Genomic DNA, 19589 nt, shown 5'->3' with positions numbered 1-19589 from the left:
TACACAGTCTCCAATTAAAATATGATCAATATTAACTTTGGCTAGTTGTTGCTTGGTACCAATCATTAGGAATTCTGTTTTATCGTCATTGAGAAGTAGTTTATCATTGATCATCCAATTACGTATATCATCCACACAGTGCTGTATAGCAGTGAAAGCCTCAAATTGCCCGGTGCTTATGTTTGGACTGAAAGACACATACAACTGCGTGTTGTCAGCGTAGCAGTGAACCGTGGGAAGGTGCACCTTGATGACATCAAACAATTTGCTCGCATAAATCGTGAAAAGCAATGGCCCGAGGCAAGAGCCCTGCGGTACTCCGAAGTCCAAATTCAAACTCCGAGATAGATTTCCTTGGACCATAATGCGCTGAGATCTTCGATTAAGGTAGGAACGGAACCATTCAAGTGCCGTTCCAGATATACCAAATTTTGAGTAAAGCCGACTGAGTAAAACATTGTGATCCACAGTTTCAAATGCCGCACTAAGATCAGGGGCGGATCTAGGGGGAGGGTGCAGGGGGTGCGCACCCCCCCCCCCCGAGATGACCTGCGGTTTTCTAATACAACTGGTATTCTGCAAAAAAAAAACTATGTGGTTTATTGGTGTTGAAGTAGAGCAAGAGACGAGTGCACCCCCTCCTAAAAAATATCCTGGATCCGCCCCTGAAGATCTAATAAAACCAGTAGTGTTACATGCTGTTTGTTCATGTTCAACAAGATGTCATTTTTCACTCTCAGCAACGCTGTTTCTGTGCTATAATTCTTCCTATAAGATGACTGATTGGCAGGGTAAAGATTGTTCATGCAAATGTGACTATGAGTTTGGTTATAGATGGCTGACTCTGTCAGCTTCGAAACAAATGGTAAGTTACTAACGGGACGAAAATTCTTGAAGAGAATGTCGAAGCCAGGTTACGTTTTTTAAGTAACGGTAAGACTAAAGCTTCTTTCCAGGCGACAGGAAATTGACCAGACTTAATGGACATATTAATTAATCTTGTAAGTACAGGAAGTAGGACATGACATCGGCTGACCAAAGTTGAAGGCATAGGGTCAAGAGCACAAGATTTTAGAGACGAATGCTGCATAAGAGACTTCACATCTTATTCCGTTAACATCTTAAATTCAGTGAAGTGGACGAAAGACGACTCAATGCCCTCTATGCCGGGTTTATGATAGTTTACAGCACCATGACAATCGAGGCGACTCCTAATATTCACTATTTTCTGTACAAAAAACTTTCCGATGTCCTTGGCGAATTGAGCCCTATCAATAGTGGGAGGTAGACAGTCGGCAGATCCTCTGTTTAGTAAGCGATTACTAGCGGGAAACAGCTTCTTTTGATCCCCGCTAATCTCCTCAATGAAATTAGTGTAAAATTCCCTACGAGCCTTGTTCATCAGAGCAGTTGCTGCATTCCTCTTTACCTTGAAGGCAGCCAGGTCAGAGTCTAACCTGGTCCTTCTCCCTCTCTTTTCAGCCTTCCTTCTTTCACGCTTAGCCTTCTTAATCTCCTCATTGAACCAAGGAACACGAGGTCTCTCTTTAATAGACCTGGTAATCAAAGGAGCATGTTTATCCAAAACAACTTTCAGTGTGCTGTGCTGTTTTAGCCAAATGTTCCAGGACTTCAGGAGGATTTCTACATAAATCAGTAGCAGCCAGGTCACTGGAGGGAATTCAAGTCGATAGATTTAAGCTTTCTGTAGGAGATAGTCTTCTCTAATAAAGATGGTTTTATTGACTTGAGACTGAACAAAACCGTACCATGGTCAGACAGGAAGCGGTCAACACGTGGTAAATCTTCGATAATATTGTCAGACCGCCGAGAAATTACGAGATCTAAAGTATGACCTTGAGCTTGAGTATGTTGTTCAACATGCTGTTGAAGACCGACTGATTCAAAGAAATCAGAAAGTTTATTGGCATCACTGTCTCCAGCTACGTCAATGTGGATGTTGAAGTCACTTAAGACTGTTTCTTGTCTTTGCCAGTATTAAAATGGAGGGTAGTTCCATATTGTATTGAATGTATTGTAGGTCTCGGAACTCAAATAGAATCGGGCGAATGCAAGCGTTGGTTCAAAATGTTTATTATTTGTCACCCGCGGTCCGTGAACACACAGCATACTACTCATCATAAAGGAAAGATAGATGCCAAAGAAAATTGTAATCATTGATCTTCAAGGCTTTGTGTGTGCAGATTCAACCAATTTTTTGGCCTGAGCTTGCTAAACTGTAGTTTCCGCAGTGAATCGCGTGTCACGCACGCGCTGGTGCGTTGTGCTCGTACTTTTATGGCCTCTCTATGATGGAATCCTGTGCATTCAACTCACTATAGTTAAAAATTTAACCAAAACAATGGAAATAATAATTGACATTTTCTTTATATGGAAGAAGTGTAACATTATGATTTGAACTCTGATCGAATCAAAGCCAGCATTGCATTCTTGAGATGATAGTAAAGGACGGTGTGTGCGTCTGGGTAGGTTTAGATGACATTAAGAGAGGAAGACGGTCTTCCTATGCCTTGAAAATGTTTCTGAGCCTAACGATATTACGATAAACGTGTAAGTGGTAATATTCATCGGCAGTCTGGTAGGCATTTTGATATAGAAAACGTTAGATCTTCTAATCCGACTGCATTTGTTTGATGACTATTATGCATGATCTGTTGTCGATGATGTAAAGCGTGTGCAAACGGCCAACATACAATACATTGCGGAAATACTATTGTTAGTAGTAACTCGGCCTAAATTCCTAAAGATGTCATAGTAGAGGCAGAAAACGCAAAGACCAAGCGATCAAATGGATTCGGTCGAATAGTGAAATTGCCATCCCGCCAAAATGTGTTTAAAGCCCGCCAAAAATTACCAAATCTCGCCGCTTCCGCTATTTAACTCGTTATCCAGTCAAAAAAAGCTATGTATTGCAGGAAAATGAAATCACTTGCACACAGAAGAAAATTAAGGGTAAATATGTCTGATATGTTTTAGCTCGAGTAAGCAAGTGTTATTGTAATGCCATGGTGTTCTAAACTCCTAAGTGCGATTTTTAAAGCAACAGAAACATTAGGTGGGGCGTCCGTGATTCTGTGAATTAGACACCACGGTATTATGAAATCACTTGTGCACAGAAGAAAATTAATAGTTAATATGCCTGATATGTTTTAGCTCGAGTAAGCGAGTGTTATTGTAATGCCATGGTGATGTAAACTCCTAAGTGCAATTTTTAATTTAACAGAAACACTAGGTGGCACGCCCGTGATTCTGTGAGTCAGACACCACAGCATTATGAAATCGCTTGCGCACCAAGTGGAAATTTAAAGGTTAATATGTCTTAGCTTGAGTAAGCGAGTGTTATTGTGATGCCATGGTGTTCTAAACTCTTAAGTGTGATTTTTCAAAGCAACAGAAACACTAGGTGGCGAAGAAAATTAATGGTTAATATGTCTGATTTGTTTTAGCTCGAGTAAGCGAGTGTTATTGTAATGCCATGGTGATGTAAACTCCCAAGTGCAATTTTTAAAGTAAAAGAAACACTAGGTGACACGCCCGTGATTCTGTGAGTCAGACACCACGGCATTATGAAATCACTTGCGCACCAAGTGGAAATTTAACGGTTAATATGTTTTAGCTTGAGTAAGCGAATTTATTGTAATGCTGTGGTATTCTAAACTCCTAAGTGCGAGTTTTATCATGCAACAGAAACACTAGAAACACTAGGTGGTGGCACGCCCGTGATTCTTTGAGTTAGAGACCAAGCTGTTATGAAATCACTTGCGCAATAACTGGAAAATTAAGGGGTTTACAAGCTAATAAACGCTATATGTCTGTTTTAGAATCTTTTTTAATTGGTGATTTCCTTGTAGGAGACCCTCTGCTAGTTATATTTTTCGGCATTTATTAGTAAAAGATTTGTTTTTTCGTTACAAATAAAACACGCGTAGCAAAATTCCCATTTCCGACACTTTTAGTACGTCCTGGAAACTGGAAAGCACAGTACGTATACTAACCGGTTATTTGGAAGAAGGCTTTTCTTTTTCTTTTTTATATTTATTTCGAAAAATACTGTTGCGATCCGTTCACTGGGAATCTCTGCTAATGCCGTTACGTTTTGAAAACAATATTTTTGTGGTGTGACGTTCTCCGAGTGTTTTGAAGTTGCTCTGTTTGAAAAGACATCTGTAATTGTTACAATAAAATCGATGATGTATTCACGGAGGTTCCGGTTATCTTTAGAGGAGACAAAAGCATATTTTGATTGTGTTAATTGCTCCTGTCGAAATAAAATGCCGTATTAATTAGCGAGATGGACACACGATGACGTGCGAGTAATACGTTCCAGGGATTTCTTATAGTTCCCGATCTACGGTCCTGCACTATGTTGTCAACACTTCCTTTGTTTTATATTTCACAATCGGTCAATTCAGATGACCGTCGTCCACGTTTCCAAGGCTTGCGGGCGGCGGCGTAGTGGCACCTAGCCTGCGTAGCATGGCGGTTTTATTGCTCCCGCCCCAATCTCCTCGCGGTTTCTCGACCCTCGCCCACATTTATTACTTGGCGCGCCCAACCAAAACCGCCAAGCTACGCAGGCTAAGCGGCGCCCATTTTATTTTGACTATTTATTACACATGTAGGAGGGGCAAATGGGGTGAACACGGGACCTATGAAACATTGGCTACCCTTCCTTAACAACACCAACCCCATTTAAATCCTCACTTATGTCCAGGATCGATCTTGTTAGCAAAAATTTGCTAGCAATTGTTTTCGCAATTTTAGCAAAAAGATTTAAAGAAAACTGCTGTCAGAAAAGTATAGAAGAAATAGCAAATGTCGCAAAAATCGCAAAAGTAACAAGACTTTTTCTTGCTATTTGAAAAGATTGAATAACAAATTTTTTCAAAATTCTACTTCTACAAAGAGAAAAGGCCAAGAAGGGCTTCGTGAAGTCCACAAATTTCGCAAAAATCGCAAAAGTAACGGGAATTTTCCTTGCTCACTGAAAAGATTGAGTAACAAATGTAGCAAAAATAACGAGAATAACAAATTTAACAAAATACTACACTTAGAAAGAGAAAAGGTCAAGAAGGGCTTCGAGAAGTACGCAAATTTTGAAAAAATCGCAAAAGTAACAAGAATTTTTCCTGCTATGTGAAAAGATTGAGCAACAAATATGGCAAAAATGGAAAGAATAACAAATTTCACAAAAATTCTACACTTAGAAAGAGAAAAGTTCAAGAAGGGCTTCGAGATGTCCTCAAATTTCGCAAAAATCGCAAAAGTAACAAGGATTTTCCTGCTATGTGGAAAGATGGAGCAACAAATATGGCAAAAATAGCAAGAACAACAAGTTTCACAAGATTCTATACTTGGAAAGAAAAAGGTAAAGGAGGGCTTTAATAAGTCCGCAAATTTCGCAAAAATCGCAAAAGTAACAAGAATTTTAATTTCATGCTGTGTGAAAAGATTGAGCAACAAATATGGCAAAAATAGCAAGAATAACAAATTTCACAAAATTCTATATTTAGAAAGAGAAAAGGTCAAGAAGGGCTTCGAGATGTACGCAAATTTCGCAAAAATCGCAAAAGTTACAAGAATTTTTCTTCCTATGTGAAAAGATTGAGCAACAAATATGGCAAAAATAGCAAGAATAACAAATTTCACAAAATTCTGCACTCCGAAAGAGAAAAGGTCAAGAGAGGCTTTAGTAAGTCCGCAAATTTCGCAGAAATCGCAAAAGTAACAAGAATTTTTCATGCTATGTGAAAAGATTGAGCGACAAATATGGGAAAAACAGCAAGAATAACAAATTTAACAGAATTCTACCCTTAGAAAGGGAAAAGGGCAAGGAGCGCCTCGAAATATGGCAAAATGCCACCAATTGGCTAGAGTAACAAGAATAGGCAAGAATTGTTGAAGGGCAAGAAAGGGGCCAAGAACACCCGCCCATCACTGTTTTTTCCTGATACTAATGGTTATCTTAACTGGGATACGTTCTTGTCCAGTAATTTTGTAATGCGTTCCATTTTTGCGAAAATGAAATCATCAGTTACAAACGTGACACTAGTTATAATTACTGACAGTAGAAAAATACTGTAATATCTGTAGTGTATCGCCCAAGTCACTAGGGTACAACCGGCAGCTTTGGAGCAGTTTTTTTACTGACTTGTATTCGAATGACTCCGTTATTGCTTGGATGGACACGCACGCCGCGTTTTTCACCCCAGTACCTAAGTCGTCGATTTTCAATGGCACAAAGCTACAAGTATTGGGAACAGGCTTCACATTCCAGTTGAGGTCTTGGGTATATACCTGGGCACTGAAGGACTATAGAATTGGTCCTGGCGCTGCCATTTGTCGTTGATTCCATGACCTATTTTCCAGTATTTATTATATAGACACGAGTGTTTTACTGGAAAATATACCACTCGTAAAATTCATAAAAACTACATCCGGGACCCGAGTGGTTTATTTTCCATAATCTCACACGTGAGTTTATCGATGACGTATTTTCGGTCATTTCCCTCTATTATTTTATCGATGTCTTTTTGACTATATAATAAAGAGAACGTTACACGGCGGCTTGAAGATATGAATTTTATTTTCTCGTGGCAAAAACAATATTTTACTCACTCGCTGCGCTCTTTCGTAAAATATTGTTTTGCCACTCGAAAATAAAATTCATATCTTCGTGCCACTGTGTAATATCCTCTATATATTTACTGGGACACCTTTACTAATTGCAGAGAGCATGTTGTGAAGAGATTTAAGACCAGAAACTTTGAAGAGGCCTTCAGGACGTTCTACAAGGGCTTTCTCTCTCCAGTCAGCATTATTGCCCCCGCAGGCATTTCGCCCAGAAGGCGAAATCCCGAGGAGGCACTCTAGTACCTCGCGCGTATATTAAGAAAAGTACTTACAGTTGAAATATACAATCATACGGTCAATACAGAAAAAAATCTCGATTTGCTTGAACAGGGGCCCCGAGGAATCTGAGGAATCGGTAGGTAATGATGACGTTTCTATTGTTTGCGCCCGCAAGTACGAAATGGTTAGGATGACGTAAGGACAGAACATCCCCAAGAAACCGCTTAGGTAGATTTTGTGACATTTATTGTGCAGTCATACTTGGAAACTCTTTTGCGTTACGTGTTATCAGTGACATTCTGTGGAGCAGTTGCTTCAGTGAAAGTTATGGACCAAAATTTTAATGACACTCGTTAAGAAGTTATAAGGTGCGTATAACTGTGTATACATAAACACTTGGAGAGTTTGCCAGACACGTGTCCACAAATCTTTCATTGGAAACCTTGCCAGACACTCTTTCTCTCTCTTTGACCGGAATCTCAGCCCCAAACAAGCAAGACGAGTGAACAACGGCCAGCTTCTCACTAGCAAAACGATGGACAATTACAGAAATTCGCCGACAATTAAATTCTGTGCTAACTTATTCCCTGCTCATAGATGTCCTTCCGCTATAAGTTTAAAACTAGTAATAGTTGACACTACAGCTGCCCCCGTTTTGTATATTGTCGGTCAATAGTATTCTTGCTGGCTGTGTAGCTCTTTGAAATATACCGATTCATAATGAAGATTTTCACACATATTCCATACGATAGGTGAGATAAATACAGAAAACGCAAGGTTCCATACACAGTTTCAGCTCGATTTACACAGCTTTGATCAAAATATTCTCAGTTTCGAGAATAGTTTATTCTAAACCATAAGAAAAGATTTAATTAGAAGTTGAATTTTTCGCTATTTCTCTTTCTCTTTTTACATTCAGTTCATTTTATTTGGCGGAAAGTAAGCCTTAGAAATTAAAAGGACGTTTAATCGATTCATGCTAGCGCATTCTAGTCTTATTTGAAACTTTATAACGGAAGGACATCTGTGAGCAGGGATTAAGTCAGCACAGAATTTGATTGTCGGCGAATTTCTGTAAATGTCCATCAATCTGCTAGTGATAAGCTAGCCGTTGTTCTCTAGTCTTGCTTGTTTGGGGCTGAGTCTTATTCCGGTCAAAGAGAGAGAAAGAGTGTCTGGCAAGGTTTCCAATATAAATCAAAGATTTGTGAACTCGTGCCTGGCAAACTCTCCAAGTGTTTATATATACACAGTTAAAGGCACCTTATAACCTCCCCTGCGCTTAACGAGTGTCTTTTGGTCCATAATATTTAAAACAACTGCTCCACAGAATGTCACTGCGTAACACAAAAGAGTATCGAAGTATGACTGCACAATAAATGTCACAAAATCTACCTGAGCGGTCCCTTCGGGATTTTCTGTCTTTACGTCATCCTAACCATTTCGTACTTGCAGGCGCAAACAATAGAAACGTCATCATTACCTACCGATTCCTCGCGGCCCCAGTTCGAGCAAATCGAGATTTTTTCTAGTATACTGACTGTATATTTGAACTGTAACTACTGTCCTTAATATACGCGCGAGTTACTAGGGTGCCTCCTCGGGATTTCGCCTCTGGGCGAAATCCCTGCGGGGGCAATAAGACTAGAATGCGGGAATGTGAATTGATCAAACGTCCTTTCAATTTCTAAGGCTTGCTTTCCGGCAAATAAAATGAACTGAATGTAAAAAGTAAAAGAGAAATAGCGAAAAATTCAACTTCTAATTAAATTTTTTCTTATGGTTTAGATTAACGTATTCTCGAAACTGAGAATGTTATGATCAAAGCTGTGTAAATCGACCTGAAACTGTGCATGGAACCTTGCATTTCCTGTATTTATCTCACCTATTGTATGGAATATGTGTGAAAATCTTCTTTATGAATCGGTATATTTCAAAGAGCTACACAACGAGCAAGAATACCATATACAGAGCGGGGGCAGCTGTAGTGTCAACTATTACTAGTACTCAGTTATGCGTGCTACAGTTTGAGCGAGACCGCTACGACTGGAATTTCGAGATCTGTGATGACCTCTCCGAATATAACAAAAGGTTTCCAAATGGCCATTCTATTGGACCAGAACATGTAGTGACTATTTTGTCCGAGCCTCAAACAGCTTTCCATGGACATCCTGGAAATAATTTCCTAACGCCAAAAATTCTAGCACGTTACTGCTTGTCACCTAGAAAGACTTAGCGCTATAGGTATTAAACAACGTAATGAAACTGAACAGATTAACATCAAGACACCGGTGATCAAGCGATTAAGACAACAGATAATGTCAAGCTACTGGGTGTGAACTTCGACGAGAATCTAATTTTTAGCCAACATATTACCGAATTATGCAAAAAGGCCAGTCAAAGGGTGGGCGTTCTCGCCAGGTTAAGAAACGTAATTGCTACGGAGGCTAAACTATTACTTTATAAAACTGCTATCATTTCATATCTCACCTATTGTCATCTCACATGGCATTTCTGTAAGGCGTCGCATACAAGAAAGGTTGAAAGAATTCAAGAGCGGGCACTAAGGATAGTTTATAACTCACATTCAGAAACGTATATGAACTTATTAGATCGTGCTAAACTACCAAGCCTTCTTAATAGGAGATTACAAGACATAGTTATACTCATGTACAAGGTTAAATATAGGCTAGTTCCTGATTTCATTTGTGACATTTTCAGTACTAAGTGTTATTGTAAATATAATTTTAGAAACCAAAATTTTGATATTCCTTGATTTAATTCTATATCGTATGGTAAACACTCTCTTAGATATCTTGGACCCTTTTTTTGGAACAAGCTGGATAAAAACATCACTGAAACGAGCAGCCTATCTAGGTTTAAGTTTCATATTAGATGTAGGGATCTTACTGAACTGATAAATGGCAACAATTGCTCCGGGTGCGTAATTTGTACCTCTTAAGTTGTGCCCGTGTTCCTAGAATTGTTTTGATTATTTTAGCATATTGTAAATGTATATATAATATATATAGGATTATACTATCGCTTTTTTTTATTTCTTTCTTCGTAGAGAACCTTGGCAAAGCGAAGATAATCAACTTTCTTCTCTGCTGGAGTTAAATCTCCTCTTTGATGGCTCTTAAGCAGGTAACAACTCGAAGGAAACCATATTGATCGACTGAATCGCTAAGACGCGCAGTCAAAACAAACCTCTCGAGGCCTCACTAGCCTCGCTTTCGCGCAACTAGACCCGGGCCGACCGAGAGATCCGCCATATTTGCATTCGGTGTATTCATTATTTATTTTATCTTTATGTTGTGTCCCCAATTAGCGTCAGCTAAATACATCGACACATGAATAAAGTTCATAATCATCATCATCACATAAAGCGGCGGGAAATAAGTTAAACATATGTTCAAATGTTTCCGTGTCATTGAGCACTAATTTGGCCTTTTTTAAGCATGATCTACAAGGACTCAGCGTTCGGGGTCTAGATCAAAAACCATATATTGACGACAATTTAAATACATGTTTGCAGGTCCTGGAACGTCATTACAACCAAGTTGGGCTTGAGATCGAACAAGGCCGACGCAAGCTTGAAGGGCACAATTTAGAAACTGCCGAAATGCTTGCTAGTGAGTTTGATATACAATGTCCGCCAATAAAGCAGTGACCTCTTAAATTCAATGAGCTAAAAATCGGCGATAAGAAAGTCAAGACACTTGTTGGAGTAACGCGGAGCAGATCTATACTGTAGGAGGCAATGTGGCCGAGTGGTCAGCGCGTTGGACTTGCAATCCGACGGTCCCTATTCCAGTCCCGGTCTGGTCACTGGCTAGATTTGTTCCCAGTCGTCCCGAGATCAAATTCCCGGCCACTCTTGTAAACAGCCAGCTGGTTGCCCTCCTGCCACTCGGGTTTTGAATCCTGTCATGTTCTGTTTAGATTATTTGTTTCTAAATATATGAGTGGACTAGTGCCTGTTAACTTGCTGGATAAGCTAAGTGTACTTTCCTCTATAAACAAACCTTCCACCTCCAACCTTTTAGCCATCTAATATCCGGATTTTTTAAAGATTTAAATAGAGACGTTGATGTTGCAGTCCTTGTTTTAAAGTTCAGGTAGCTATAGGTCAATTCGTCTAAATGCCTGTTGTAACATACATTTAGCATCAACAAGTGTTTCATTCGAAGCTTGAAGGCCCGGTAACGGCTGCAGCATCATCCAACATAACGGGGGTCCCAGAGGTAATTTAACCTCGGTTAGTAACACGGACTTAAGGGGGCTGTATAACGCGGTCTCGTTCATTTTGTTAATATTGCTAACTACGCTTCTTTATGCGCTATTGAACTTAACGTTAACTAAGAAATTAATTGTAAACGTCCAAATCACAACTCCTTGTCCATTTCCTTTCCAAGCATTATGTAAAACGTTAAAAACAATAAAAAAAAGAACTTTTTAAAACTGTTGGCCTAACAAGTTTTCAAAAACCCACAATTTTAATCCGTGTCAATTTTCTTCAAGTTTGTCCATCCGTGCGTACTATTGTATTTACTATGTGATTAATACCTTCTTTTTATGGTTTGAGCCGTTATTTTCATGTTTCACTCACTTTGGTGGCAGCTCCTGCTGTGAGAATCTTGATGAAATTCGTGACGTGACACAGCTCCTTTAACCAGAGTTTAGTTTCGTCTGTGGCGCAAGCTACATCCAGCATGGAGGTCCAACATGTTGGACCAAGTTGTTTAGTGTTGAACGAGGTGGCCAAGTGAATGGACGCAAGACCCTGGACAATTGTTGCACGAAGCGAATAAGGAGCTGCCCATACGTATTTTTTCTTTCCAGATTCAAAAATTTGCCCATCCACACGTATCCGACACCGGATTCACTCTAGTACCCAGGACTCCTCTGGGAATATTGGCAACAGAGCATGCGTCGTGGTTGCCATCTTGAATACAGTATTACGTCACCGGATTAAAAAATATCCGGATTTAGCGTTCACACGATTCCGGCAGTTAATAGCCTTTTCAAAAATTTTCACTCTGGATAGCGGATTCGTATGCCAGATTCATCGGGTACGTGTGGACGGAGCTTGACATACATACGTTTTTTACTACCATGCAATTTTCAAGCGCCGTCTAGAAAAGTTCACATTTGGCACGAGTTCCTCATGCGATAACATATTTCCAACGAGTTTCAACTAGGCCTTTAAGTTGAAGTTTCCTTTAGCGAAAACTTCACCTTTTTGCACATGTTGGTTGGTTTATAGGTGCATAGACAACAAAATTTCTCTTTTTTTGCAAAAACATGAAAAGTATTAAAAGTCCATTTCCGTTGGATAGATTTTCACTATTAAGTTAAAAAATTGAAAGAGATGGTTAATATGAGCAGTTTGTAAATGTTTAGCTTTTTGTAATCAATAACAAAGGAAATAGTAGCAATCAAGTACTGCTAAATTGTTGGGTGGCAAAACGTTCACGAGCTCATAAATTCTTTGTCAATTTTGGGCTTTTCTCGGGACCTATTCGGTACACCGGGCTCAAATTTTCAGACCTAACTGAAACTGGTATGCTCTTTAGTAATAGAAAATATTATTCTATTAGCTTCATCAGATAACGATAAGCATATGTTAATAGGAAAAAAAAAAAAGAATGTGAAAAAGGATTCACCTACAACCTGGGAAATGACTATTTGCCAAGTTAAAACGGGACTGGGTGTAAATCAGTTTTCAAAGGCCAAAATAAGGTACAGGAAAAATTTGTTATATGCAGCGAACTACACCATGCGAAAAATCATAAACTCGCTAACTTTACCCAAAATAAGCACAACTTCCATCAAACTTAACTCGAAATACTGGCTGAATACCTGTCGGTAACTCTCTTCTTAAAGTTTAAAAGAACTAGATGGGTCATGAACGGCAAAGTTTGTCCTTCTCTCTTAGTTTGGTTTCGGCGCGTTTATATATATACTGTTTAACGTCATTGTGCTAAAGGTTCTTGTAGCATTTGAATAGTCACAACAGTATCAAATCTTTATTTACCATTGAATTTAAACATGACAACGAAATTTCATTCTTTGACATCCTGTAAAACCTCTATCGTTTTTATTTTTAAAAAAATTAATTTCCAGCTTAATTTCCGTGTAGTTTTCTTACTGCAAAAAGGTTTTTCCTCCCCCTGATGGCCTGGGGAATAGCCTCTGTCAAATTTTACTTAAAAGGATTTTGTTTTGTTTTTCATACAACAGTCAGATCACCCTGGTATGCAATTTTGGTGCAGAAGGTTCTCTCAAAGCAAGCAAGATCATGGAACTTAACTGGCCTCACAAAACAGAGTTGGCCAATATCCAGCGATCGAGCACTAAGTAATGACTTGAGAATAGAAGTGACTTAAAACACCAGTATCCTCGTGACATACACAGCGTGCAAAGAAAGTAGTGTCCAATAGACCAGGGCTAGTGGATTTTGCTATCGGGCTAGTGAATTCTGTTCTTAACTTGCCCGACGGGCAAGTGATGTTTTTTGAGAAATTCGAATAACAGAAGAACTGTGAAATAAATTCTGCTCATCAAAAAGCTTGACGTCTGGGCTAGTAAATGCTAGCTTCAGCTTGCCCGGATGGCAAGCTGTAAAAATGATTTTCTTTGCACCCTGCATACATGTAGCCCCTTAATTAAAACAATTTGAAAAACTGTCAAGGTCTTGAAATAATGATTATTACCTTCATCAATTTGTGATAATGAAACAGAGTTTATGTTCAAGTTTATAGGATTCATTTAAAAGTATCTGTTGATTTTGTGAGAGGTTGTAAAAGAAGGTATACATGAAACACATAAACAATTTTAGCAGACTTGAATTATGTAAAACTGAAGCCATACTTTTTTTGGTGTATTTTTGCATTTGAATCTTTGCACTGGTCATAGAGAATTGTAAGTAGTTTAGAACACCATGTCAGAAGAGTAAGAATATTTCCTGACACAATATAATAGTTTTATTGTTATCCTGAATGGTTTAAGGCTAAGATTCATTTGAAATAAGAAAGTGGAAAATGATCAAACAGGAACTGATGTTTTGACAATGATCATGAAATTGATGATCACCTTGTTGATAAAACGTCGGTCGCTGTCAACAACAGTCCTACTCAGGACATTCACCAGACAAATCATATTCCACTTTGCTGAAATATTATAGGCTACAAAACTATCACTAGCCATAAGCTGCACTGCTGCACTTGAATTCAAGATTACATTAGTGTCTGTTAAATTTTTTAGTGTGTTGAAAAAAGGCTAGGTTTTCAATTTGTGAAGTATACAATTAATTTACCTAAAAAAACAGTACTTGTATTATGTCAAAGTTTAGCCATTCATTTTTTGTTGATGTAATTTTTGCATTTGAATCTTTGCACTTATTTTACACCCTCTAAGCACGCTACAATTATGTTCACTTTACAACTTCTGCGTATGAGATAGGACCATAAATAAGCATTGTTTGATACGAGCCTATGTGCAGGAAATGGAATAAATGCAACACAGATGGATTTCAGTTTTATGGTGGTATATATTTGTCTGACTTATATAATGAACAAGTCTTCATTGCATGTAAGTTAACCAGGAAAAATACTCAAAGATTAATTTCATGTAAGAATAAAGAAAAATTCCCATTGGAAAACCTGGTTTCGGCAAATATGAAACTTTTTGGTCGTGTTTACGCAGTAACGAAAACAGACGGAAACACAGAAAAACAAGTCAGGTTGCCGGACCGTATCTTCACGTTTCCGCCAGTAGAACGAACGAAATAACAGGTTTCCGGTACGGAATATCGCGTTTCCGCAGCATAAACACAGGTTAACGATTGCGGAAATACGTGATTCCTGAAACGGAAATCTGTCGGAAACATGTAAAAAAGTAGCCTGCGTAGCTGGCGGTATTGTGTGGGTGCGAGATTAAAGTTTTGGCGGCGGAGCCGTGTTCCAAAAAAAGGGAGTGGGCACGAGGCGGTTGAAATACCGCCTGCCAGAAAACCCCAGTGTTTTGAATAGTCCGCACACCAGGTGTGCGGAGAAACGGATTGGTCGAGGGCCATACATATGTCAATCACGTTAGATGATCCTTCGCATGTATTTCCCACTTATAAAGGGAGCAGATGGTAAACTGGAAAAGACGTAAGTGATTGTGGTTTCCCCTTTAAAAAGAGCATAATTGATGACCAAATTGCCGAAATGGCGTTTTTAAACTTCACAGAGCTGGAATTGTCTTTATTTAGCCGTAAGAAACAAAGGTCAAAGAATATTAAAACACTTTACAACTGCATCTGAGATCAAATCCTATCAGGAACACATACAGAAGAATAAACCACAGGAAATGGTTACTCAGTATGCATGTAACAAACCAGCTTCATGACCTTTTAATGTTAAGCCTAGTGTGGCAAAAAAAGATTTACTTAGTCAAAGTTTAGAATGATACATGCACTGTGTAGTGCTAGTAACCTTCGCGCGAGAGCCGAGAAAATAGAAAAACCTCTGTTCAAGCAAGCTCACAAGGTCACGTTTCACATTATCTCGAGCTTAGGAGTCGTGTTTAGCCTGTCAACGCTTATTTCTAAACTGTCTTGAGCCAAAATAATCGGAAAATAATCGGAAGTTTCAATTGCTGCTTTTATCTTTGATTGGCTGATTTAATTGGGATCAGCTAAGGTGACAAAAATGGGCGGCATTCGAAAAATCATGGTTCTCTGGCAGGCGGCATTTCTCGCGGCTTCGCCGCTCGTAACGGCTCCGCCGTCAAATCTCACTCGACTATATTACAACGGCTCCGCCGCCAAATCTCACTCGACTACTACAAAATACCGCCAGCTACGCGGGCTAGTAAAAAAATGTTCCGGTTCCGTTGAAAACGCAGCGACGGAAACATGAGAAACCGTAATGTATCCGCTAACGGAAACACGCGTTTGTCGCTGTGTTTCCGCAACGGAGTCACGTGTTTCCACCATGTTTAAGTTTACAGATACTTGATTTTTCGTCCCGTTACATTCCTTGACCAACTTCCTTACCAAACCACATTTCATCTCCCAAGTCCCACGTTGGGTTATCTTTGCAGGGCTTGGGTTCATGTCGCCACATACCACGAAATGCACGGTGATCAAACTTTGTGGTTTTACAAAATTTTGCAAAATCAGGAATGGCTGAATGATCTTTAGCGTTGTCATTAGCTCTTAGCCCCAGATAATACATGGTCTCACCGTATGCCCCATGCGCGCCTAAATAGGAGTCACAAACATTCGAGATGTGACTAAATCGAGGAACATGGGACGCTGGAGGATGATGATGTAACCTGGTATCGTGGAAGTATGTTTTGTTTAGAATACTGTTCAGCCACAACATGACTTGTTGGTCCGCTTGTGGATGACACAACATCGAGCTTTCGTTCTGTGCCAAGAACTTCTGGATAATATCTTCGGAGAATATCATAAATGCATCATCCACCCATGTGATTCCTACTTGACAGTGGAAAGATCCCCAGACTAGATTTTGTTTTGGTCTCAATGGAAGCTCAAAAAGAAGCCTTTTTGGGCACAAGAAGTAGTCATCATCCATTCTAAGTAGGTACTGAAAGTTAAATTTTGCCGCTGCCCATTTGATTTGGTTAAGGAAACGGAATCCAAACTGCCCACGGCCTCCTTTAAGAGGCTGGAGCTTAATATCCTTGTATTTATCCTTTTCGTTTAAAATAAGGTTACGTTGAATTCTGTCTGTTATAAGTCCATCAGTCATGAAGACACATTCAACCTGAAGAAAGAAAAATTCAAGTTACACTCACGAGGTCAGAACTGCCCTAATGTCCCGGGTGTCGTGTGAGCCATCTTCAGGGCCTTTCTCGTGTAAATCTGGGATGGGACCCTCCCAGAGTCCAAGAGAAAAGCCCTGGAACCCCAGCCTAGTCCCTAGGCGTTCTGTCTTTCCCGTTGTCCGCGTGAGGTCTGGGAAAGAGCGGGCGAGTCTCTGTCGATGACGTCACAGCTCACGGTAGAGTCCAGGGCCCACTTGTTCGAAAGCCGATTAATCCTAACTCAGTATTAAGGTTTATTCTGGGTTTCTTCTTCTTTTGTTCAAAAGCATTTTCCCGGATAATTTTCACTATTCGTTATAGAGCATCAATTCATTACATTACAGGCAAAAAGAATTAAACTGAATTTGATTTCTGAATTTGATATCTGAATTTATACTTCGCACTAACCCTGGGTTATCTTAACCCCTGCTTTGAACAACCCGGCCCAGGATTGACCGAGCCGAGACTCCAAGGGACTATGCTCCTGGGGCCCGTTTCTCGAAAGTCCCGGTAACTTTACGGGCCCGAAATCAAATATTCAGATTACATCCTGATAGTTTTATCATATTATTTGTTAACCTACTGAAACCTCGAGCTTTAATGTAAACGACAACAGCTTTTCGGGCCCGTTAATAGACCTCTTTCGCTTGTGTGTTTTGTTTTCCCAATAGAGGTCTCAGGGGAACGTGAACCCTTGTCTTTTCATAAATTATGCGTAGATATGCACAAGAATAAGACGAAATTTGAAAGAAACAGTTCTCTAGAGTACATGTATTACTAGTAAAAGTTGACACTACAGCTGCCCCTGCTCTGTATGTTGTCAGTCAATAGTATTCTCTCGGTTGTGTAGCTCTCTTTTCACACATTCCATACATTGGTGAGGTAAAAATGATGAAATGACGAAACTGAACGTTTTCTGGAAAAGCACTGAGATTCACGAAATTAAATTCTGTTTTCTCTATTTATAACCAAGACACCTTCGCCAATGATTCATAGAGTACTAAAGTGTGACGTCACAAAAATGAAATTTCCGAAACTATGGGATTTGTCAGGATATTCTGAAAGAACAATGTCCAAGAGGCCTACTTGCCAAAAATGAGCATTTGGGCGCAAATTGTCGCTGAGATCGTAGCCCAGTTATGCTTACAAAACTCCATACAAACCATTCTAAATTTTTTTTGGGTCGACCCAAAAAAAAATTGGAAGGGTTTGTATCGAGTTTTCTGAGTATAACTGGGCTACGATCTCGGAGACAATTTGCCCCGAAATGCTCATTTTTGGCAAGTAGGCCTCTTGGACATTCTTTCAGAATATCTTGACAAATCCCATAATTTGAGAAATTTCATTTTTAGGACGTCATCACTTTAGTACTCTATTGAGGAACTTTTTAGTCGAGCTTGCTTTAGCACGGCTAGACTCTAAAAATGCAGGCGTTTCTTTTTTTTTTCTTTGTGTGTGGGCACCAATTAGGACGCCATGCTCTCAAACGTTCCAAGCAGAGACCGTGGAAACTGGGGATAAGAATGGTGACGACTTTCATTGTATGCAAATGAGTCTCGTGATGAGCATGCGGTTTATTTTTGGTGATGACTGAAATGACGCATGTAAGTTGATTACGTTTTCGCTGTTTGGCAGTGATGTAATTTTCCCCGAATCGAGGCCCTTAATTTTCGTGTTATTATACACGGGTATGATAAAGTAAATACCCCGAGTATGATGAGAAAATATTATAGCGAGAAATCCTATTTGTGGTGTATTGAGGCGTTACGTTTCTCGGAATATTGTCGCAGTTACTGGGACTCCACGGTTAAATAGATTCACTTTGTTGTATGCTGTGTATGTATTTAATTCATAGATTTTCGCAGCTGTTAAGATGTGAAGTCGCGTTGCACTTTATAAACACTTGAGATATCAATGATTTAACCTTCGACTACTACTGAAAGCAACTTTAACTACCCGTCTGCGTTACGTATGTGTTTAGACGGGTAGCTTTGTACTTGACTATCACGCACTCTACTTGCCGCACTTCATGTCCACAGAATAAAAATCCCACATCGAGCTTTTCCGAAACAAAAAAGAAACGAATTGTAGCCCTTATTTTACTGCCTTACAATATATCAATAATCCTGAAAGTAAAAGGTCATATTAAAGGAACATTAATCTCAAGAATCTTAAATTTTTTTTAAAAAAATCTATCGAGCGGTTTAAAAATTATTCGCTAATTTGTTAAAGAAGACCGAAATGATTAGATATTACTGAAAGAAACGTCATCGTGAGATCGTGAAATAACTGGCGACAAAGAACCTATGTTGCCTGCCTACCTGAGTCTGATTGCCAAAACAATGTTTCCACCACGTTTCTCTTATTGCCTGTCTTCTTTCAAATCTTGCTGGTGCAGTGGAAACGATGATCAATAGCAATACTGCTCTCTTATTCCTTCTCAAGTCTTTAAAATCAATCAGTTGATGGAAAGTTTCGTTTATATCTGAGTCGTCTGTGTCGTTGATTTCTGTTTGATTTTTTACTGGGGCCATAAGGCCTATAGGGGTAGTATTTGCCCAGGTAGGCGCATTTTGTAGCTCTGACGGGCGTTCCTGATTATGGAAAGTGATAGTGAAATAGACAAAAACCATCCATGCGCAAGCTGAAGCGAAGATAAGGGCAACAATTATGACTCGTCTCTTGTTATAAATCATTGCCAGTCATTGGGTTGTTGAGACCAGAAAGACGGGTAATCTTGTAGAGCTCAGTCGCATTAACACTGAATGTAACAAAAAACCTCTGAAAAACAAAGCAATATCGCGCCACATATTTACCTATCCGATTAGTGTAACCAAGGAAATTTGCAGCAAAATGAAATCACTTGCGCACAGAAGAAAATTTAGGGTAAATAT

The 19589-nt window shown here is 39.4% G+C and overlaps 1 protein-coding gene across 1 annotated transcript; it reads right to left on the bottom strand.

Moving 5' to 3' along the window:
* Nucleotides 1-1105: 1105 nt before the first annotated feature.
* LOC140930067 (uncharacterized) lies at nucleotides 1106-19229 on the bottom strand. The gene is made up of 3 exons (XM_073379723.1): nucleotides 19017-19229; nucleotides 15898-16655; nucleotides 1106-1556 (listed from the first exon to the last, which is right to left on the bottom strand). The coding sequence occupies exons 1-3, from the start codon at nucleotides 19227-19229 to the stop codon at nucleotides 1106-1108; spliced, it is 1422 nt and encodes a 473-aa protein (XP_073235824.1).
* Nucleotides 19230-19589: the final 360 nt, after the last annotated feature.

Source organism: Porites lutea, chromosome 3 (genome assembly GCF_958299795.1).
Source record: "Porites lutea chromosome 3, jaPorLute2.1, whole genome shotgun sequence".
In the NCBI taxonomy this organism is placed as follows: domain Eukaryota; kingdom Metazoa; phylum Cnidaria; class Anthozoa; order Scleractinia; family Poritidae; genus Porites; species Porites lutea.
This window is presented reverse-complemented; position numbering and strand designations above follow the sequence as displayed.